Below are 23,779 nucleotides of genomic sequence, written 5' to 3'. Positions count from 1 at the left end.
TCCATGGCGGTTTGTAAGTTTGCAGAGAGAGAAAACTAGGACAGGGAAAGTTGGATTCATCATCCTTAATGCCTTCTGTCACTTCAGTTGGATATCACCAGACACTGTCCCCTAATTTAGACATCATATCCTGTCCCAAGAGCCCCGCCTCATTTGCCCAACCCGTCTGTCTCACCCTGGCATAACCCTCCTGCATCCCTGTGTGAGACCGGAGCAGGAGTGTTTGAAATCAAACCGAAGATCTCTCCTCTTAACGCTCCTCTCTTCTCATCTGCTCTCCTCTCTCCCCCAAAACGTCTTCCTACTTCTCTCCCCTCTTTTATCTCTTCTCTTTTTAATGAACAATTTGTATAAATCACAGGCTCTCAATCCAGGCTCACTTATACTGACATCCCCCCACTGGTTTTGTTAGCATACCTCAGCACCATGCAGATCATTACTTGATGTCCAACCTGATTTCACTGGAAGAAAAAAAAATGTCCTTCCCTCTCTGGTGCTGCCCTGGCTCATAACCCCACACAGTGCTCATTTCAGCCAAGCTGAGATTGTTTGATTGGCATTCACTGCTGTGTTTGCCAGGAGTGCTGGCAGAACCTCGCTGTTATTTGCATAAAGCAGGAAGGGGTTCAGATTCCCCTGCTGTTCTGCGTTCTGCTGCCCTCGCTGCACCCCCAAAGAAACAGCATGCAATTCACAGGAGAAAAAAAAACATTATCTGGCCTTGTGCAATCCTGCACTATAGGCTCAACACTTCTCCTTGCCTGGTTTGACACTTTCTTTTCTTCTCTTTTTAGCGCAGCATGAATCCACTCATACAAATCCTACACTATCTGAGCCAGGCCTCTCTTCTCTCTCATAGTCCTGCAGAGAATCCTCTTAAAAATGTCCTGGCACAAGTCTTGCTCCACAGTGCGAACCTTTTACCTTTGTGCACTGCTGATCAGTGAGATCTGGACTCAGTCCTGGGTTGACAGCAGGCGATCACTCTGCCCCGTGGTTTGACTAGCTGACCGATAAGAGAGGCATGGGGAGGAAGCAGGGACGGGAGGATGAGAGGGAAGAAAGGGGATGAGGAGTGGGTATAATTAGGAGGCTGGGAAAGAAACAGAGGGTAAAAACGGGAGGGCTCGAGGGATGTCAAACATTGTGGCATTTTCCAGGCGCTACTGTGTGCTCGTTTCCACTGACCCTCTTCAAATAACCCCTCTGCCAGTCTGTCCTGTGTGTCTGTCTCTGTGTATGTATGTGTGGCTCTGCTGGGCCGATACCTCTAACCCATGGCAAAAACAGCACGAGGCACCAAACAAACTGCTTTTTGCTGATGCTGTAAACCCACCTCTCATTTTTGTTTCTGTCTTCGACTGAAACAAGAGTGGAGGGGCAAACTTGGCTCACACCAACATGACATATAGAACAAAGGATCATTACAGTAGTAAAGGCTTTTCCCCAGCTGGAAAAGGGGGGCGGGGCCACAAAAAACTGAAGTGCCAGCAGCTGGACATGTGTATAGAGCAAAATGTCTGCAAAATGCAGCGCAACGAGCCGCTGGGAGGGAGTGAATGAGTCCCATTCAGCCTGATCCCAGCAATGACTGACTGCACTCTTACCAAGGGATTACACTGAGAAGAACATTACTACACACTTGTAAGAGGATTGTAACACACGTAGAAGAAGACACTACTACTATCACTACAGCACACTTACAATACAAGAAGAACTGTGAACACCTCGTCCAAAACTGAGCAAGACTTCCTTAAAAACAGCCATCAATTCCTTCCCTTTTTTCTTTTCCTCCACCCATTTTTCCATCCCTCCTTCCAACCCCTCCATCCCCTCTGCAGAAGCCTTGGAGGATCCGCCCAGTGCCGGCGTTGTGGCGGGTGCCGTGATCGGCTCCCTTCTGGCCCTGCTCTTGGTTGTCACACTCATTGCCGTTCTCCTGACCCGCAGCCGCCGACAGCAGAGGCGTGGCTACCCCAGCAGCGGGGACTCCATAGCAACAGGCAGCGGCGGAAGCAACGGCGGAGACTACGGCAACAAAGCCCGTCTGCTTTTCAGTGGGACTGGCAACAGCAGCAGCAAGAACGGGACCGGAGCCAACAACAACGGGCCCATCTACACATATCGGGAGGGCTGCGACGCCACGGGTACTCTGACAGAAAAGGCCAACGACTACCACCACCATCATCTCCACCACTCCTCAACCGGCAACACCCCCTCTGCCCACGACATCCTGCTTAGTGGTGAGATGGGTGAAGGTGAGAGGAGGAAGTTCGACCTGGATGACAGCATGGAGGAAGAGGAGGAGCAATACGACAGGTTTGGAGGCGTCGGGGGAAGTGGGAACATGCTGCCTCCAGCCTATCACGTCCGCAGAGGCCACGGCGGCGAAGAGGAAATGGACGTGTACCTCGACGACGACATGGAGTCTCAGAGAGACGGCTCTGTCATTTCCCGGACTGCCATTTATGTCTGAGGACAAAGGAGAGGAAAGAAAAGATGAGGGCTGAAAATAAGGAAAGGAGATGTGGTGGAGGAAGAGGGGAGTCCGAGCCAGCCCCCTCCACCACCAGATAAATCAACATCGCCTCCATCAGCTAAACTCCTACCTGCTTAACATTTACCCTGATTACAGAGATGCCATCAATTATATCCTCTCTGCTTTACTGTAACTGTATAATTTTATCGAAAGAGGATTCAAAGAAAAACGATGAAAAGGAAACAGAAAGTCAAAATGAAGTTGTTGTGAAGCTGATGAAGGGAAACTTGTGGTGGCAATAGTGCACTGTGGCTGGAAATGTGACTGTGTTTAACTGTATCATGGAGACAGATGTTTTTCAGTGTCAGCCAAACATGAGAAAATGTTAAAAAAAAAAAACAAAAAAAAAAAACTGCAAAGAGCAAACAAAAACCACAGCAACTCTGACGCGATGCTGCTAATTGCTACGTTCTTGTTTCTTCAGCTTTGCCAGTGTGTGATTATGTGCTGAGTGACTACATTGTTTGTATTTTATACCTGACAAGAAAACATAATCTGCAAAGCCGCAAACACCATAACCACCACTCCAAAACTACCACTATTAAAAACAATTGCCTTCCTGTTTCAAAATAAAAGAAAAAAATATCCTTCATCATGTTGAACTCTACATGAGACTGTGGATGTCGCCGCTGTGCTGCAGACACCAGCTCTTCTCAGACGCCTGACACTTCACCTGGATCCTTTTGAAACTTGGGAAAAAAAACAAAGGCCAAACTTGTCGCCCTGGCAGCAACGATGGAGTTTCTGTTCATCCCAGTGATGACTTTTTTGGGGCTTGCAGCGACTCGGTGGGGGGTGGTTCCTGCCCCACCCTGTGACACCACCTGGTTTCCTGATGGGTGCATCTGAAGCGAGGGCATTAAACTGAGTGACATAACAGACTTAACAGTGTGTGCTAATGTGCGGCTGGCTGTGGTGTTAATGATGTGCATCATCTATATATTGGGCGCCGTGTCACTATAGCACAATTGTTGTTCTTGTTGTTGTTGTAGATGTTGTTGCTGTTGTTGTTACCATTGTGTAATGGTGTTGATCTTGCTAAGGAAAAGAAGCCCCAGGAGCCTTGGGGGTTTCACACAGTTCCACATTGGGTTGGTAATGACTCATTTAATAGTTTAAAAAAAAAACAAAAGATGTGCTTTTCGTTGTTTGCAACTCTATTTTTCTCTTACTTTCTTTACATCTCCTCCTCCTTTACTCCTCCTCCCTCTGCCTGTCTTTCTCTCTGTGTCTCATGTCTTTCTGTTCCTCATGCATCCTGCACCGTTTGTGTGTTTTCCTAACGCTCTGTCCCACACACATCACATCTCCCTCTTATTCTGCCCTTTCTTTATTTACATAATGAGCGGCTTAGATGAGTGCCGTAATGACTGTGTGCAGGGAGAAGGGGATAACTCGTATTTATATTCCTATCTGGGTCGCATTCAACGAGGCAAAATATTCACCGGCTTTGTTGGAGGCTGCTCTGTTTCATGTATTCATTTTCCACGTCCTGCAGAATGTTTTTAGGCTATGTACCGGATTATTCCATGTTCTGTTTCCTGATTGGACAGAACGACACGGTCCAAGGCACATTTCAGGGGAGGATGTGAAAGCAGGCTAAATGAAATCCCAAACTCCCAAACAAATCTTTGTTTCTCGTACACTGCAAAACTACAAGTTCAGTTTTTCAGGGGGAGAAGGTGTGATTCTTTGTTTTTAATGAGATCTTTCACTAAACATGAAGATTAATGGTGTATTGTACAACAGAGTTAATTAAACATGCAAAACATGCATTTGAGAAAGTTGCAGTTTTTAATTTTAATGATTTGGAGACTCTGTGCTTAATTACATTTCTTGTTAGAGTGGATATTTTTGCAACATACACAAGAAAGTGAGACATAGTTGTTTCTGGAACGCATTTGCCTTATTTGTTTCCAGGTTTTTCTTACTCATCATTTTTTCAGAGCACCAAATGGGCAGTATTTTAATTAACTGTTGAATTATATGACTTTGTCTTTTTTTTATGTTGGTCTGGTTGTGAGGTGACACGGGGGGGCTCGGTGTAGCTGAATCTCTGCATTAAGAGAGGAAACCTCCACAAAGATGTATAGAGATCCTGTTAAAGTAAAAAAAAAAAACAGGAGCAAACTAGACTGGTGCTACATCGTCACTGTGTCACATCACAAGCATACACGTTGTTACTTTGCAGTGTGATTGTGTCTTGTGTGTTCAGCTGTGGTGGCTTGAATCATTTTGCAGTCAAGGGTACTGTGAGTAAAATCAAAGCTGAAACAGTGTGGTATTAAAGGTTTCATATAATCTTAGTCAACGTCATTAAAAGTTATTTTGAAGGTGTTATATATCAAGACAATTAATATTTATGAGAAAGGATCTGATAAGGGAACAAAGGGTAAAGAATGTGATGATCTTCAACGCTCTAAAAGGTCAGTACATTTCGAGTGGGTAAACAGGCCTGTTTACCATAAATAATCCCAACCTCATATTATAAATCCTGTCTCATTTCATTTGCTCCTTTTTCATTACAAGGTAAGAATATAGTGTGATAATAATTAAAATGAATTCAAACTGTTCAGTGGGTGTAAGATCTGAACAGACTTGTCCATAAATTGAAAGCTGAGATATTTGAAATTCAAAACATCAGTTAACATACTTCCCCCTGAGTCCTGAGCAGATCCCTTGTTGTTAATTGTTGAACATGATACACCATGTAACCTGTTACTCTGTAAATCAGACAGATAGATCTGCTATGTTACAACACATTTTAGTGGAGACATTTATCACATTTCACAGTGGATGTGAACAGGTTGCCAATTGCTCTTAAAATGCCTGAGAAACAGCCATACTGTAACTTCTGTTGCCACACGTGTCACATGCAATAGAAGTTGTTTATTGTGTCACTGCAGTACAGTTTGGATTGAAGTTTTGAAATGTGTTTTCAGCTCCGTGGGGTGCATGCATGCTCCAAGATCTAGACTTTTAAACCCTGGAGAACAAAAAAAAAAACATTTTTGTTTCATCCTTTGGATAAAAATATACAGTATAATGTATCCAGTTTATAGCTTGAACCTACAGTTTAAAGTAATTTATGTTTTACAAAAAGGAAAATTTCTTATTTTCTTCCAAGACTTTAAAATGATCTTCAAAAATAAAAGCCCTGACGTTTTGGAGGCAGTCAGTTTAATCATCTTTCACATTTACAGTCTATTTGGCCATTGTCTGCCTGAGCACATATTTTCCCCAGGGGTTTCTCACACTGTTCACACCACATTCTGAACAGTTGACTGTGATCACAACTTTGGCGCCTAATTAATTCCAGAGTCTTGTACCGTGCATGTACCCTTAGTGAGAAAACTCATCGTCAGTCATAACTTTTGTTTTTGCACAACCCATTTTCAATAAAAAAAGAACCTTCCTGAAACAATTCTCTGTGGAAAAACTAGTAATTAATTAAGCACAGCCGTGTTATCAGTCTATAAATACCAGACTCCCACATCTTTGTCTTTCCTCAGCGCATTTCACAGCACAGTAGAGTATAGTGCATCTGCTCTGGGATATTTAGCCTCCTCAACAGATCTGTAACAGGAAGTTTGCAAGTTTTGCTAACTTCAAGATCAAAAACTTGCACACAGTCGCACCTGGAAGCTTCCCATTACATAATGCTTTTGCCCAGGGAAATAGGAAAGACTTTTTACCTTTCTACTGTGAAGTACAACATTTACACCTGCTATTAAATTGCACTCTGTATCTGGACACATTATCTCAATAATACCATGTAATCCAGAGGAATTTGCATTTACACCTGTTAACCCGTGGGTCAAGGGAAGCAATGCCACATTCATATTTCATATTTAATAAAAATCACTTTTTGTGAGGGAAGACTTGCTAACAACTGCTACTTGTAGCTTTTGGTTAGTTTAAGCTAGCAGGATTTGCACAATTTGGTCATTCTGGTACAGGTTGTATTTTCACCTGGATGAGTTCTGATCAGTCAGACCACCTCCTGATCACATTGCATTCTGTCTCACTTGTGCAAACAAGTAAAACAGCTGACAAAAATCAGTGAATAAAGAAAGCAAAAACCCTTCATTTGATAAAAAGGAGGCCATTATGCTGTATATCTGACCTTCGAACCAGTAAAAATCTGATATAATCAGTGAAACTTTAGAAGTTCAAGATAAAGGAACTTGATCTTTTTTTTAGCTCCTTTTAGGAGAATGAAGTTAAAAGGGAAGCACAGAGACTGATCTGAAAAGTCGTGGAGGAACTTCACAAGAGGGTTAAAGCCCAACCTTGAGTCTAATCTAATTAACTAATTGAAATAGTGCTCAACAAGATTATTTGTCTTTGATCAGAGTAAATACGATTTAATCCTAAAAAAAGGACATTGTGGCTTTCTTGAATAGCCCCTCCATGGTGAGTGTCCCAGCAGCCTGTCCACTGAGTTGATAATGGGGTCATGCTAGTTACAAGCGTCCCTCTCTGATCTTTAGCCCGCTGCCCCGCCTCACATGCTGTGTGTTCTTGGAGGTTGCAGTCCTGAACGCAACCCCTGTAAAGCCTTGTCCTTGCTGCTGTGAGTGTGGCGCACATGCTAAGCAGAGGATGCTGTAACAGGTCACTTAGCTCTGTCAGAGGCGAAGAGAGTGGAACAGAGGGAGAAGTGGCTGCAGGATGAGGGTGGTAGCTCACTGCTCCATCTGGGGAATACCAAATAGGCTTGGAGAGAGGGGAGAGAAAGGGAGACTTTTTCTTCTCAGATCAGAGAGATCGAGAGTTGAAAAAGAAGAGATGCAGAACAGAAACTGAAACCTCAGCCCCTGCTGAAAGGATGAGAAGACATCACCAGGTTTTTTAGCGAACCACCTGAGACCCAGAACCTTTGAAACACTGTCAATTATTCACCATCAAGCCTGGAGTTGGAGATGGACAGATTTGTTACTTGTGGAGCCCAATTGGTTGGCTAAAGTGTAAAGATAACAGACAGTGTGTGAGGAATATAAGGTTGGCAAGAGAAGGATTTACAGCTCCGACAATGAAAGCTGGAGGTGGGTAGGAGCCTCAGAGGAGTATTTCTGAGCACCGTTCCACCCCTCCATGTGCCGATTGGCCGCTTCCACCCAACAACTACTGACAGTCCTTTTCAACCCAGCCAATTAGTGAAAAAAAGGCTGTCCTGTTTAGCTTCCTTCAGTGCAGTCTATCGCTGACAGATCTTTTTAATTGTAAAGAAATGTTGAGCAGCACTCTGGGGACCCCTGTGCAGGGGCGGAATTGTATATATCCTCCTTTTTCATATTCGCTCTCTCTTCACTTCAGCTTTAGCACCCAGTACAAGCTGTTCTCTCTATGTTTAATTCAGTAGAAGGCATGAAAGTGTTCCGCATTATCTCTCTGCTTCACTCTGAAGGAGGAAGAAGACGGCGAGATAGAAAGAGAGGGAGAGAGAAGGGGATCGAGGGGAATGGAGTAAAGGGAAAGGAGGAAGAAGAGGCCTATTAGTTATTGAGCTCGGCTTTTGTTGGTAATCCATTTAAAGCCAAGCTTCTGCCAGGCCAGCTGAGACTCCAGCAGATGCGGATGAAGTTTCCTCCTCCCAACACTGGTTAGAAGAGATCTCATTGTACTCTGTAACCAATTTACTTAAAGCAGCGCTGTCCTGCTTTCCTGCTTCTCAGGATACCTTCCTCCTCTCCCACTGTGCCGCTCCTGCAGTGTTCTGTGCTATACTTAGTGATGCAATTCGTCATGACTTTTTTTTTTTTTTTTTTTTTTTTTTTTTTTTTTGGTCCAGGTTATTTCTGGTTTTGGGTATGCATGTTCATGTCAATGGACATTTATTTCAAATGAATGTCTGCCTTTATTTTTTCTACCTGTTTTGTCATGGTGTGGAGGTTTAGGATGGAGGCACAGGAACAGGTTCAGGTTCTTTTCCTTGCCTTTTCTCTGTGGAGAAAAGCAGAGGTTCACAGTGTTGTTAGTCTGACTGACCCTTATAGCTGTTTTAGATGAGCTGAACCACATAATGCTGAAAACTGATTTTTAGTAGAATGTCATTTAACAATATTAATTATATAAAAGCGTGTTTTTTTCACACCTACTGATCCTGGAGTTGTGGAGTTATAGGTATTTTGGTCAAGTTTGCAGATATATTATGACCAGTTAACTCTTCAAGCTGTTTCTGTGCTCACCTGCTGACTAGTTTTGATGCTTTCTCAAGCACAGGAGCGGTGCTAGGTGTGTCGTCTGCAGTCAGTATATCAGGCAGTTTGTTATTGTGGCAGTGTAAAAATTATTGTCACATTAGTTGATAATCCTATTTGAACAGTTATTTTTCTCCTGGATGAAGTTTATTCTTTCTAAAAAATCATAAATTCTATTATGTTTTGAATAAGCTGAGGCACTCGACAATCTTCCAAGGTCTGACCTGACAGCTGCTGTAATACACTCTGGAACACAAGGGCCCCCGTCTCTGAATCGCTGCTGTATTGGGTACAATATTCATGCACATGCTATGGAAACTGAGGAAATTTAGACCTGACTTAACAGATGATTGGTCACGTGGGTGCAGCTGACGTAAAGCTGTGAACGCAACTTATTTATCACCTTTCAAGCAAGTGTTTCGAGTTCATGTGGTGAACTTGTTGCTCACTGAGCAGACACAGAGCAACACTAACATTGATTTGGACTCATGTTTCTGGCCACCTGATGAATTTAAGTCCATTATCAAATCTCCTCTCTTCATCTACAAAGCACTGGTTGTTACCTTCAGTTAGAGAATAAAGCAGGTTGATGAAGACTGCCAGCAAAAGAAAACGTGTTTGTCTGTCTGCACTGTGTATCCGTCCCTTCATGTGTTTACGATTAAAATGGGAGAAAAAAAGAAAGAAACTCAGCTGGTCTCATCAAAATGAATCTCAGCTCCAGCACTTTCAGCTTCCACCTTCAAGGAAACTTGACCACTTTAACTTTTTTTTGTCCTTGTTTCAACTTTCGTCCATGTCAGTGAGTGGTGCTCTGTGCTCCCTCCTCTCATCAGGATATGGAGTCATCTTCTATTCAGACATTTCAAACTGGAAAATGAAATTTCTACTCACTGGAGAATCCTTTAATGGATCTAAAGAGCCCTTTATATCTGCTGTTTCTGACCCCCCCCCATTAGCTTGCCTCAGAATGAGAGTGACACTGTATCAGCTAGAGTTGCTCGACTTTGATGGTGACCTTAATGTTGACGTTCAGACAAAGGGACCTGTGTTCGCCTGTTTTGTTCATTTATCGTTCATCTTTGTGAAACATTCGGGCTTTTATTTCCTCCTGCTTTGTTGACCCCTCTTCTTTTTATTTCTGTTTGAATCAAACGTCTCTGTGATGTTTAAACTTGTTCAGGAGACACTTGTGTTTTCACATCAGTTCTTGCATCTCTCTACTGGTTTTTAGAAGTAATGTTGCCTTTAAACCCATCAGAACCTGAGCGTAACTTTACATCTCTCATTAATCCTAAATGGGAAATCATCACTAACCAGGACGGGAGCACATGGAGCTCAGTAGCTGCCCAGTCAGTGATCTGCATGTTGGCAACTGCACAAGGCAAAGAGAGGTCACTTTGAAGACATCTGCCTACAACATCTGCAGAATCATCATATGGTGTGATCAAACTGAGCATGTCACACTTGTCCCAGGCTGTGATGCTGAAGATCGAACGTTAGTGGCTCCACATTATGATTATTCAGTTGTAGCTTTTCTACCTCTGTCTATACAGAGATGACTTTTGTTGACCATGGCAGTTCTTCCTCAACTGCAGGATCATCTAGTGATTTAGGCTGTTAATGTTTTAGCATTGTTAGTAAAACCTAACCTGGAGTTGTGGATCCTCCCTACCTCCTCTAACCTTTAACTTCACCACAGTTAGTACCTTCTGTTGTGTAACCCTCCTGCTGTGGTTTCTGTTTGTCTCAGCTGCACAATCAAGTCGTGTACAGCTGCATCTAACAATTACATTCATTATTGATTGATCTGTCAAATATTCTGTCAGTAAGTTGATTCATGTTTTACTCTTAGAAATGTCAAAAAATAGTGACATCACACTCTCACAGCTTCAGAGAGTCCGTAGTGACGTCTTGAAATTGTTTTGTCCAACCAACAGTAAAACTCAAACATGTTCAATTTAAAATAACACATTCTCACAACTGACTCGCTGGGACCAGGAAGTATTTGATGTTTTTATGTGATTAGCAAAATAGTCAACTAATGGTGACAGTTCTAGTCCAAAGTTGTAAATTAAAGCTTTATTTAAAAATACTGTACAAGTGCACAATCCTTAAATTTTAAACCAAAAAAAAAAAAAAAAATCTGATGGTTAATAAAATTCTCCTTGTTGTAATTCCCTGTAAAGGTCCAAGAGCTTCCATTACACATGATTGTGCTCAGTTCAATGATACTATAATTTGATGACCAGTTCTCACTTTACAAAGCAAGTGATCACAGCGGAAAGAAAAGATATTCAGTGTAAAAGAAGAGATATTTCATTCGTTTGATTTTGAATTCATACCTTAATGCAGCACACTTAGTTTGGACTGATTAGTTCTTTCTTGACACACAGGAGCAAGCAGACGTCATGTTCATGCTGCTCAGTGATGTATTAGAAAGTGTGATCAAAGTATATAAAGCCCTGTGAGACCAACTCCACTACTGCTTTATTACTTAAAATTAACTTGACGACCAAAATCCTTGAAAGTGTCTGAATCTGAAGAATATTATACAAGGCCTTTTAGTTTTTATACTATACATCTATACAGTATAGATGGCCTTCATAATACTTGATCTTTGTAAATAAAATACTATATATCAGCCGAGTCCATGGAGATGCCTCAGTTCTCTGGAGCTTAATCAGTCCAAGGATCATCATGGAAATATCATGGTACATAGATTTGTTTTTAACAGAGTTTTAGAATTCTGTGGCAGAAGTAAACACTGGAGCCGAAGTGTAATTTAGGGAAATATCATGTCTTACCACACAGCATGAAAGTTTCAGTCCTTGAAAGTCATAAAGTAATTTTCAAGTCTGATGTCAATATGACCTCTTTACTTAATATTTACTCAATATCAATAAATCCTTGACTTTCAGACTCTGAATCTATCCCTGACCTCTTCAGAGGAAGATTTATCGTGGCCCCATCAGGCTTGTAGACTTGAAAAAAATGAATCGAAAAAGCAAAACTTTTTGTTTTGTTTAGTTTTGTTTTAATATATTTCTCATTAAGCATCTTTATGATGGAACAAGACGGATGATTTCCTCAGTTTAGACTCGCTCTGACTCATTTCAGGCAAATTTAAAACTCTTCAAACAAGAGAAACAATGGGGAAACAAATGAGGTTATCTTCCCCCACGGGTGGAATTTTTTTCTTCCTCTCTTCCTCCAATGAAGATCGGCCTTTGTGACTGAATACCAGATTATAACACTTACCAGGACAGATTTTTTTTTATAGTGCAAAGCCTTGCCTGTGTTGGACAGCAGCCCAGCTTCCTCTTCTTTTCAACAGATTCAATATCAAGTCTGTCAAAGAATCCTTCTACCTCTTTGACAGAATTGAAGACAGAAGAAAATGTTTAGGGTTTATTTATATCGAAGTGGTAAAAACAAGGATTAATTCCCAAACTGCAGCCCAAGCAGCAGCAGAGAATATGCACATCTCACAAAGAAATTACGGACATGTACGTGGCTGAAATTGACAGCAAAACCCAAAAGCCAAGGCTGTGTCAATAAATGTCAGAGCACTTCAGTTTCTGGCTCTGTTTCAATTTTAAACTTATTTTGTGTCAGAAACGTACCCCTCAGTGCCTGTAAAGGACTGTGTATTCAGCCTGTGAGTGGTGTCATTTTGCCTGGCAAACACCTGAATTACCTGCTATTTCTTTAAAAGACAGAAAAAAAGACATTCAGTTTCTGTGGACATTGTGTCGAATGATAGATGTCTCATTTTGGGCTGAAACTCCTAAAGTGCTCCCTGGCGTTCATGTCTTATAACCTCAGAAAAGGCGAGATCCAAATTCTTGTGTAGGTGTCAGATTTTGTCACGTTGTCCCTCATGTTTTCTCCTTCCTTATCAGAACTGTACATATCGCAGTGAAAAACCTCCATCTCCATCTGTCGGGTCAGAGCCGATGACCGGCCAGATATTTGGTCTCTGTATTTTTCCTCCTGGGGGAAAGTCAGATGGATGGGGGGTTATATTTAGCTGTGAAATGAGCAGGTCACTGTTTGTCCACAGGGAGAAAATATATATTTATGTGTGTGTGCATGTGTGTGTCCAGTTTGTGTGGTGACAGGAAGTTTTATAGAGATGCTGACTAAGTCCATAAGCTGTATGGCTTACAGGGCTGTTGGGTCTTTAATGCAAAAGTCCACTCACTAACTCTGCAAAAGCATAGAGCCGTTTATGTGTTTGTGGTTTTATGATGCTCTACGTTCCTGGCGCCAAATTAGCCAATAGCTTTACATCTTGGTTTCCCAGCTAATTGCTACCATGTATGTTAATAAGACACAAGGCAGCTTCACTACTGAATCAAGCCATCCAGGAAAGTGCTGTGTGCTAATACATCTCAGTTGGTTCTATCCACAAAATATATCTGACATTTAAAGTATTAGTTTGACATTTTGGGAAATGTGCCTTTTCACTTTCTTGCTGAGAGTTAGATTCGAAGATTGATACCAGTCTCTTGCCTGTATGCTGAATAAATCAGCAGCTAGTTAGCTTCACTAGCATAAAGACCGGTAATTCCATGTTTGGAACAGTTGCACAGAGCTATGCTTACTGTTTCCAGGCCTCATTTTAAGCTATGCTAACTGGTTGCTAGTTGTAGCTACGTATTTATTGTACAGCTTGTGTGAAAAAGGACTAAATGGCATCAGATTTTAAAAAAACAAAACAAAAATGTTTTACAGTAACCTACTAACCTAAGGTTATTGGCAACCCCTGGTGTAAGTTGTCCTCGGTATCCATTACAGTGCTTGTGTGTCTGTTGTGCATTTGTGTTGTACTAGTGAATCTTGTGTGTATAGTTGGAGGTGTTGATTAGCTGCTAAGTTTAGGAGGAGAGATAAAACTGGCTGCACAGTTTTCTCCTGGAGGATTAGAGAGGCTCACTTCAGAGTGCCTGACGGTTTGTGCGTGTGAAAGAGCATTGCTATGTGTCTGTTGCTGTGTGTGTGTGTCAGTGTGAGTGTAAATATGTGGGACAAGATGCAAGTGTGTGTTTTTTTTTATGAGGATGCAAACTTGTGTACTCCTCTGCTGCAGGGTGCAGGTTTGTCAGCTGAGGAGATTTTAGTTGTGTGTGTGTGTGTGTGTGTGTGTGTGTGTGTGTGTGTGTGTGTGCATTTGCAGTTACACAGCTTTACTTTAGTGAACAAACTTGACAGCTGAGTGGGTTTTGTTGTGAATGTTATGTGAGTTGTGTATCTGCAGGTGTGTTTTTAACTTCATGTATTTACACCTCTCAAAGCATGATGACATTGTGCAGCAGGCACACATATGTTTGTACCTGTTCATCAGTCCTCCAGTGATTTTAGGCACCATAACCACACAGCAACAAAGACACAGAAGAAGAGAGAAGGAAAGGCTTCAGATGCTCTTTTATAAATACACGACATTCTTAAACTCCCAAAAATATTACTGTCACTGCAGGAGACAGATTGCAGCTCGTCCCCACTTTTTCTCGCTGGCTCAGATTTCTTTACATGGCTCTTATCTGTCAAAGCTGATATTCTTCGATGCAGTTAAAGATCAGAATAGTGTTGTTATCTTTTTAGGATTCTTGAATTCTATTTGGATCCTTTTTTTTCTGCCTGTGGCCAAAAGATGAGGACTTCTAATCTCTCCTCTCTTTTAAGGTTTGTTATCTGAAAAACTCTGAAGATCTGTAGCACGAGATAATCTTAACTTATCTGCAGGTGTTATTGATCAGTGCCGATGACTCTGCAGTTTCTTTTTCTTTATGCTCTTCACAGCTCAGTTTCTGGCACAGAATCTGTGTTTTTGGAAATTAACTCCATGAACCTTTTCACCTGCTCAGCAGTGGAGGAGGGTGTTTTAATCAAGTCACCAATCAAGTGACCTAACCCTGCATTTGCACTCAAGAAAGAAGAAAAACACAAACTTTTCTAAGGATTTTGCATCATGGTGAATATACCATGATGCAAAATCCTTGTTTCCCCGGGTTGAGGAAAGCAGAGGTTTGCAAGCTGCCAGTTACTTCACACTCGAAGAAGTTGAACTACAGCAAAGCTACAACAGGGAGAAATCTAGTTCCAGCAAAAATTTAGTTTATTGCAAAAAGTACCAACTTGTTCACAGGTCATGCATAAACCTCACTATATAAGGGAAAGTGTTGATCGTCAGCTTTGGTTTGGTAGACAACAACAGCTCTGGTACGGCCATATGATTCTTCCTCAGGCTGAGATTCAGGAGGTGTAGTCGTGATGAAGTTGTAGCTGTGAGACCACTGAGAAACACCCACCTTTGACTTGTGTATATGCACTACACAAAGGTCAAGTGTGTGGTGTGGGCAGCCTGACAGATGCATTGCCTGGGGTCAGAATAATGTCAAGGTTCAATGAGGCAATGATAAAATAAAAATAAAAAATCATTCTTTTCCTTTCATGGCATAAAACGGTTGAGTTGAATATGGAGTTCTGGACATATTCCTGCAGATGTATTGCTGTTGAAGCTTGCACCTTCTAACAGCGATTTAAATTCTCCATAAAACTTCAGTCTGCAATCAGTGGCGCTGTGCATCATCTCTTTGTGCTGTTTCATGTTTTCTCCAGATTCTTGTCTTGTAAACCAACTGCAGACTGCAGCTTTAAAAATCATTTTCGAGCACACCAGTAGATACTGCCATTGAGTACTTGAGATAGAATATGATGGAGAGCAAAACAGTTTGTGATGGATGCGGTAAAAAAGACACAATTCCTAAAATATTTCAGCATAATAGGCACCAGTTTTTATAGTTTTCATTTCAGTTTTAAAGGAAAGTAAGGTCCAAAAAGTTAGCCCCAGATATCTGACAGACAATGAGGTCAATGAGGTATTTGAATTTCATTACTTGTAGTGTTGGTGATACATGCTAGCTTCATGTAGTCATTATAAACCACTGTGGGTAAGGCCATATACAGAATGTGGCTTCCAGCAAGGCAAACTATCTCTCTTCATACCCGCAGAGAAAATATCTACAGAAACATGCAGAAAATGAGCAGTGTAATAAGCAGTGGATCAAATTAGCAGGGAGCTGAAGCTGGGGAGTCGCATCTTTTCACATTTCAGCCTGAAGAACTTGAGTCTGATTTATTCTTTGGCCTTAAGAACGTGGTTCAAGTTCTTATCAGGATGCAGGGTTTTTGAAAAACCGTGATATTCTGGGTTTTATTGCCTATAAAGAGACTCAGACAGACAGGGACATATTAAAGACGGAGATGGACTCTTGTCGGCTTCCTCTCTCTTTACTGCCACACATGACACACCACAGACACTGGATTGTTTGTGACACCTGCTGTGAAGTTCTGACCCCTGAACCCCTGCTGGTGGTTCATTGAAACTGTAGCCAAACATGGAATTTAGACTTATTTCACTGAGTCAATATTTGGTTGATGCTGGGAAAAAAAATCTCATTTCTTCAAAATACCAAAATATAATTTTTTTTTAGCTTGACCATGATGCAGCTCTGTTTGTCCAGATCTGGGGTGTTGACAGCCTAAATTTCACAGGCTGTAGCAGAACATGTCAGCCCTGAAATCCAGTGATAACAGGAATTTCAACAGAGTCTGAGTTATGAGGTGTGAGTTTGCATGTACGAATGAAGCAGTTGAAACAGTGACTTGTGACAGCTGCAGTGGCGATAAGCCATGAAATATGATAGGAATCAAACCAGCACATAGCAGGACATAATTTTTTTTTAATTAAATGCATGTTCAGATGAGTGTTAGTTTGCTATTTAAGTATTCAATTATTTCTTCTTTTCTTTTTTGATTCATTGTGTTGTAAGATGGTTCACTCTGAAAGTAACAAGCCCTTGGCCATCTCTCTCTCTTTCTCTCTCTCTCTCTCTCCAGCTGGACTGAAGCGAATGCAAAAAGATAATTGAAAAAGTTTTCAATTAATAAATGCGCTCCCTCGTTCTGCCCGCCGCGGCCTTCGGTGCTGTCTGGCGGTTACACATTCTGCCTCGCTGCTGAATCCACTGGCTCAAATCTCACTTTTCATTTCACTGCCAGCTGTTTCGCTCCCTCCGCAGGCCTCTCCTGCATTCTGCTCGGCTCTGTTAAGAGAAGAGGAGGGGGAGAAAAAACAACAAAGGGAAATGAAGGAATAAAGGAAAAAAAAAAGATGATCTACACGAAACATAATTGCTACCATTTTACATTTCATCAAGTCTTCTCCTGGCAGTTACTGTGTGAGAACAGATGTCCTACTTCTCCCATTTCTCCTCTTTTTTCTCTTCTCTCTAACTAAATCAAGAAAATAAGAGTGTTTTGCCTTCTCAGTCTGAAGGGAGTCGACTGTGTGTGCACTCCTTAATTGTGGTTGTATATCTGTTTCTGAGTATATTTATCATTTATACCTGCAGTGTAACAACTTCAGCGTCCAGTTTGGGGGAAATAAATTGGTGCTATCACCCAGTAACTAGCACAGTTCAAACTCAGTGTCATGAAAGCAATAACAGAATAGCTTTTTAGCTGCAAGACTTCCAAATACTGAGCCCTGCTGAAGATACAGGATAAAATATTTAATGATTGTTGCATCACTGTTTTATGTATTTACAGAAAAAGCAAAACAGACATTTGTATTTACTTTTAGTTCTAACTCTGTGCTTGGATCTTTGTGTATTCAAGCAGCGCGGCACACGGTGTAATTGCTGCCGCTGCAGAGCTGATTGAGTAATTACAATCAGAATCAGAGACACTTTGTTCACCAAGTACAATAAATGTACAGAAATTTAGCTTGGTGGAAGTTCTCTGAGGAATAATACCCTCTATAAAACCTATTCCCTGACATCATTATGTTAGTCATCATCTCATACAGTTTTAATTTGGCAACATGATCGAGACCCTCCAGAGGCGGGAAGCTGGAGATCTCTCGCTGAAGTCGTCCCACACAAATCCAGAGCTGCTCACCAAACAATCACTGACAAGAGTTGATTTATAAAGCAGCAAGTCACAAGATATTCATTTTTTGTTGTTTTCCTGCAGCATCTTCAGCGCTTGACATTCATTCCTGTGTTGTCTCTGCACTGTCAGTCAGTTATTGTACGCAGTACAGTAATGTCTTTTTTTTTTAATTGTATTTTCTGTCAGTGAAGATGTGGCGTTTGCAAATGTTTCCCTCTCTGTTAAATGTTCAGAGGCTGTGGATGACTTGAATGGCTCTGAGTTGGATTGCACTGGTTTTTCATAAATCATTGTCAGAGTTTGTCAACAAAGAGCTTTTGTTCTTAGTCAACCCTCTCCACGAGAAATTACATTTACATGAACCTAATTTTCAAAAGCCGATGTGTTTTGAAGGTGAAATATAATATGTGGCTCCATTGTGTTTTTTTATCATGATAATGAGGAAATTTGTTTTCCACCAAAGAATCCAAACTTGGAATATAATATCAGCTCATAGAAACTATAATATAATTAAACTTTTTCAAGGTGATATTTAGGCAGCACTTGGTTAAAGTTAGAGAAAAAATCATGGTGTTGGTTTAATATAGAAAAAGTACACAGTGACATGAAGCACAAGACACAAAGAGTTAATTAACATTTAACTTAAACCACAACTTTCCTGATCCTCAACCACAGTGCTTTTCATATCTAAAACTAAACTGGACTCAGGATGCAAACCCCCGGTCCCTGGTGTCAAAGTCCTGCACCTTAAACACCCACAGTCCACCCTGACCACATCTCTGTGACTCCAGCACATATATGTAGCCCTTTGTTCATTCAAAATTAACTTTATCCAGTCGGCAATTACATCTGCCATCACAATATAATTGGGAAAAAACTGTAGTAATATTAAAATGAAATTTCTAGGAGACAGGGTTGTCCTAGTAACTACTCATTAGTTTCAAACTAGTGATTTGCTAAATTGGGTTGCACTAGTAAAACCAGCCTGTCCAATCATGAAACAATGAGCAGTGTTCACACAGATCTAACTGTAGCACCAGTTTCAAACTGGCCTGCCAGTCCTGAGTAGAGGTCTCTGACTTTATTTTGTTCATGTGCAGACAAAGAGAAATGTTTCACCAATTAGTAAAATACAGGGGAATATCCAATAACAGGCTTTATGGACATGGCTGTGTATTGCTGCTACTATGACAAAAAAAATGCTCAGTTTGCTGCATGTCCAGATTCATCATGTTGTATGATTGCTCCAGGCTGCAGTGTCTCCGGGCTTCTGACATCCTGATAATGGCGTTTGTCAGGGTGACCTTTGTCACACTCTGTGCTTCGTTACCTGAGTCAGCTGGTGATTTAGCAGCAGCATCGTCCTCCTAATTGTTTTAACAACACACCAACTCAATGCTTCCCTCTAATGAGAACTTATTCTTGTTTCATGAGACGTGTTGGTTTTTTGTAATGACAACAATGTCAATGATCTAACAAAATGAAATGATTTCTTGTTATGATGTAAGAAATGAATGATTAGGGATGTAGCAATATTGAGAAAATATGTCATAATGACATGACTAATATGTTGTTATAACAGAAAAAGGATCTTATTAAAACAAGAAGATTTAGTCTTTGTGAGATGAAGTAATGCTGCTGCAGTACGTCACTCTACATTATTACAGTGTGTTTTAAGCCACATTCTGATGTAATTTTTAACTTGCACAGCTGTGTGAATTTTAACTTTAGGAGCATCTTGTGTAACCAGCAGCAGCAGCCCACACACGGTCCCGTTCATCCTGGGTCACTTGGATTCATCTGTCCACCCTGTTGTTGGCTCTTCTCCCTCTGGGCTCAGTGACTTTTCCACTGCAGTCAGAGGAGCTGAGTCACCCCCATCTACAGCAGGCTTAAAACTTATCTCTAAAAACACCTTGTGTTATCCCCTCCTGCTCACTCACACATTCTTTTATCTACTGCCGAAAAAAACAAAAAAAAATCTCTCTTCCTTTCTCATTTGAGCTTATTTTTGTTTAAAGTTGTATTTTTTTTAGTATCTCCACACCATCGTAAAGCTTTTCACCTTGCATTCATTACTGCAGGATCCTTGCTAAGGCACAGTCACCTGTTTCTCTCTGTGGGAAATATTTAGACCAAACAAAACCTTAACCTTAAACTTCACAGGCAGGAGTAAAAGTAAATACATTTAAAATGGCCACTGAAGTTAGTTTAAGGATACAGGAAAATTAAACCTTTCTGGGGCTATTTGGTTTAGGTGCTGCTTGAAGAGTTTCCAAGGGAGAGTCAAAACAAGGAGGAAAATAAATATGGATGCCTTCTCTGACAAAATGATTGCTGACATGCAAGGAAAGCGCATTATGCTAAAGTAATGTGTCATCCTAACATGTTCATGTGGGCAGAATAATGTTGTCTTTGGAAGTATTGACTAATACATTTCAGGTAGCAGCAAAGCTTTTGAGGTCAGTATGTGTGGTGTTTCACACTACTGAGCCTGACAGCTGTAAACAGAGCTCTTCAATATAAAAGCCTCTGGCACTAAAAACTGACATTGACTTCATCTAATATCTTCTAAAAATGTGACTATAACTCCTGCTTTTTTAGCCAGACTGGCAGCATAGCTTTGGGGATGGCAATACCAGTCAGTCCACCACTTCAATCCAGACTAACTCAAAAACCACTGCATGAACTGCAATATAATTTTGTCCAGACAGTTGTGGCCCCCAGCAGAAATTCTCATTTTTCTCCCAGTGCAAACAGTTTTTGGTTTTTAGTGACATATCTTGACAACTATTGGCTGGACTGCTGAGAAGGTTGGCTCAGATATCAATGATGCCCAGAGGATGATTTTATTGATCCTCTCACTTTTCTAGTACAACCACCAGTAGGTCAAATCTTTCTCTTATCCTGTGAAATATCTCAACATCTACAACATTTTTTACAGACTTTCATGGTCCCCAGAGAATGAACCCTGATGACTTTGGTCATCTCCTGACATTTCCTCTATTGTCACCATAAGGTTCACATTATGGTTTTTTTATGTCTGACAACACTTGAAAAAGTTGTCATGAAATTTGGTTTCATGTCTCCTTCAGGATGAACTGCACCATGACTTCGGTGACTTAATTTTTCATCTCACACCATGATGTCAACAAATTCACTTTGCTTTATGACTAAATACTTAGAATATTTGTAGCTGTATCTTTTGTTTCATAACACCCAGCTCTAGGCTGAGGCCTCTCGGTCTTGGTAAGAGATTGGTTGGCATACTGGATGGATGCAGTTTACTTCATGAATTCATCTGTGATTGTGTGTCCACACCTAAAATTCTTTCTGGTTCCCACGTGTCTACATTACATTCACCACCTATTGTTATTTTTGTTGGCAGTTAATACACCAAGTAACATCTGACATCTTTCCCCTCAAACTTCTATAGTACTAAAACAAATTATGTGATACTGTCTAAACATGGTAGATTCCTCTCATTAACATGAAATGCTTGAGAAAGGGTTTGACCTGTTTGTGTTGCATTAACTTCTTATTAGAGGGCCCTTCATGTTAAAGGAGGCACTTCTTATCATCACACAGGCTCACACCTCAAAGCTGAAGCTCTCCATCACAATCTGCATTAAAGATGTTTCTCCTGTGTCTCCTCTGCTTCTCTCTCTCAAGTCGTCTCTTTCTGTCTCCCCCCTCATTATTCCTGCTTTCATACCTCTCTCACCCTCTCTTTCAAACACACAAACTAGAACTCGTTATCTTTAATCCCACCCAACACATATCCCCTCTCAAGATAACAAGAACAAGATTCCTGAGCTATCTCTCTCTCTCTCTTTCTTCTTCTCACTTTTCATCACTCGTTCCCTTTCTACATCTGTTCTGCAGATGAGAGGAGGCTCTGGTCTCTGTCTGCAGGGGTTTAAACATCCTTTTTGATTTCTGTTCAAGAAAGAAATTATTCCAAGGAAGCAGTCAGACAGCTGCTATCTGTGGCAAGATGGTATCAGAAGAGAAAAATAAAACGGCAAACGTGTCTGGCAATTACTGAGGGTTGACCAGTGGGTGTGTGTCCGTCGCAGTTAGTTTAAAGTTATAAACTGTGTTCAAGGGCGGATGTTTCATTTCACTGTTGGGGGCAGGACAATAAACAGAAACATATCTTTAGAGCAACGGACACCGAAGGTGCTGCCAAAACAACTATAGAGGAAAATCCTATTACTGGATAACTGATGGATAAATCATTTAAGGGTTGTACCAGCATGTTCAACAGTTTTCTCTCCTCTGTCTGACTGTCCCTGCCTCTCTCTGCCCAGCACTCTTCTCTGTGTTGCCTTTGTCTAATGACACCATCATGAAACATTTACATAAGAACTTAATTCCTTTCTAATGAAGATTTTATCAAATTGCCTCAGATATTAATGGGGTCTTTTTACTTTCTTGGCATTTTGGCGCACTAAAAATGATTAGATGTCTGTTTTTCTTTTATCTGCCATTTTACCTGACCTGGTTTGGTGACAAATAGATACACACGCACACATGCGGACACACGCGCACACACGCGCACACACACGCACACACACGCACACACACACACACGCACGCACGCACGCACACACACACACACACGCACGCACACACATGCACACACACACGCACGCACACACGCACGCACACACACACACACACACACACACACACACACACACACACACATACAGACACACACAGAATTCAGGTTATTCACAGTGGTAGGAGAAAAGCTGCATCCATTAACCAAACTGAAGCTAATATATGCCTAATTAGGTTTAATTTTCCAGAAGAAGCAGACTTCTAATGTTTTGCTGTCAATGTGTAAAAGTCCAGGACACTATAAAGCCTTCCAGAAACTTAATATTTTAACATAGTGTTTGACGTCTTTTTTATGAATTAAGTCTCATTTATTGCCAGAATTGCATCATGGCAGCCATTTTACATGCAGTATAAAATAGAAAATAATCAGAACCTGATTACCTAGGGTGAGTTAATCTTATATTAATGTTACCATCTACAAAAGATAAGAAGTATTTTGTTCGAAAAGCAGTTGAGAATGACATGATGATTGATACAGTCTTGTCCGTCACAGAGTCCATCTACTCCCTCTGCAGGTGTAGAGATACACAGACACCGTTCAAGCTACTCTTCACAATTTTTCTGGTTGCTTTTGATTTTCCACTTCCCCTGCCTGGCTTTTTCAGCCATGTTACTCAGCTCTTGACCTGTTAATGTTGAGACAGGTTTAATCTGTCTGAATTGGCAAAAAAGAGGAGGAAGCCAGTTATACACAAATTGGTGAAATATGATTGTTCATCTCATTAGCAACAGTGAAGGCAGACATGTCTACCAGCTGTCATCTAAGACGTATGAAAGCAAGACAACTGTGGAGGATAAAGTCATCATCATTAACAGTATCAACTGCTGTGCTATTGTTAGTGCTCACAATAACAGTTAAAACAAATCTGATTCCACACTCAGAATGATGCTTTCTGACATTATTTTTCCTCCCACTTGTTCACAGTACCTGCAAAGAACACAATGCTCGCAAAAACTACAAGTTGTTCTTACAGTGACAGGTAGTACATTTATCCTGGAAGAGAATGAGACCACCTGAGTTCAAATGGTGCTGTTCTCTCAAATAACTACTGTATTTTAAATAAAGTGCTGCTAAAGTGCTTGGTGTTATCCAGACTATGTGATTGCACCAATTTCCACCTCCTGCTCAAGGAGGTAATCACTGTAATCCCTTCGTTCTTCCTCTCCAGGTTGTTTTCAGTTCTTGCTTGGCACTCGGTGTCAGTTGCACCTCAGTTAAAACTAGCTCCTTTGCACATATTCTGTTTAAAATTTGTAGTTTTAGATTAGATTTAACAAGATCACTGGGATTTTCTGTTTTTGCATGAGTGAGGCTAATTATAGCAGAATATTATCACAGTTGTGAACACTGTTGGTTCAATTCTAGTTTTAATCATAAGAAAATGAAATTAAAATGAAATGCAAATGTTATATATGCTAAAATGTAGCTGGGTGTAACTGTAGCAGA

General features: G+C 41.0%; 1 protein-coding gene across 10 annotated transcripts in view; it reads left to right on the top strand.

The window, feature by feature from the left end:
* Positions 1–23,779, top strand: part of pvrl2l (PVR cell adhesion molecule related 2 like) — a 297,403-nt gene that overhangs the window by 183,057 nt on the left and 90,567 nt on the right. For 8 of the 10 annotated variants that reach the window (XM_071501083.1, XM_071501085.1, XM_071501086.1 and 5 more), the window contains one exon: positions 1,842–5,963. The exons of the other annotated variants lie outside the window; for them this stretch is intronic. In XM_071501083.1, coding sequence (XP_071357184.1) covers positions 1,842–2,476 — 635 coding nt within the window. In that variant the 3' untranslated portion in view covers positions 2,477–5,963. Of the gene's footprint in view, positions 1–1,841; positions 5,964–23,779 lie in introns of those variants that run through there. 10 annotated transcript variants of the gene reach the window in all.

This window comes from Trachinotus anak, unplaced genomic scaffold, assembly GCF_046630095.1.
Source record: "Trachinotus anak isolate AG129_WGS33_773 ecotype Australia unplaced genomic scaffold, CSIRO_AGI_Tana_v1 ptg000016l, whole genome shotgun sequence".
Taxonomy (NCBI): domain Eukaryota; kingdom Metazoa; phylum Chordata; class Actinopteri; order Carangiformes; family Carangidae; genus Trachinotus; species Trachinotus anak.
Note: the sequence above shows the minus strand (reverse complement) of the source record. Positions and strands in the feature narration are given on the sequence as shown.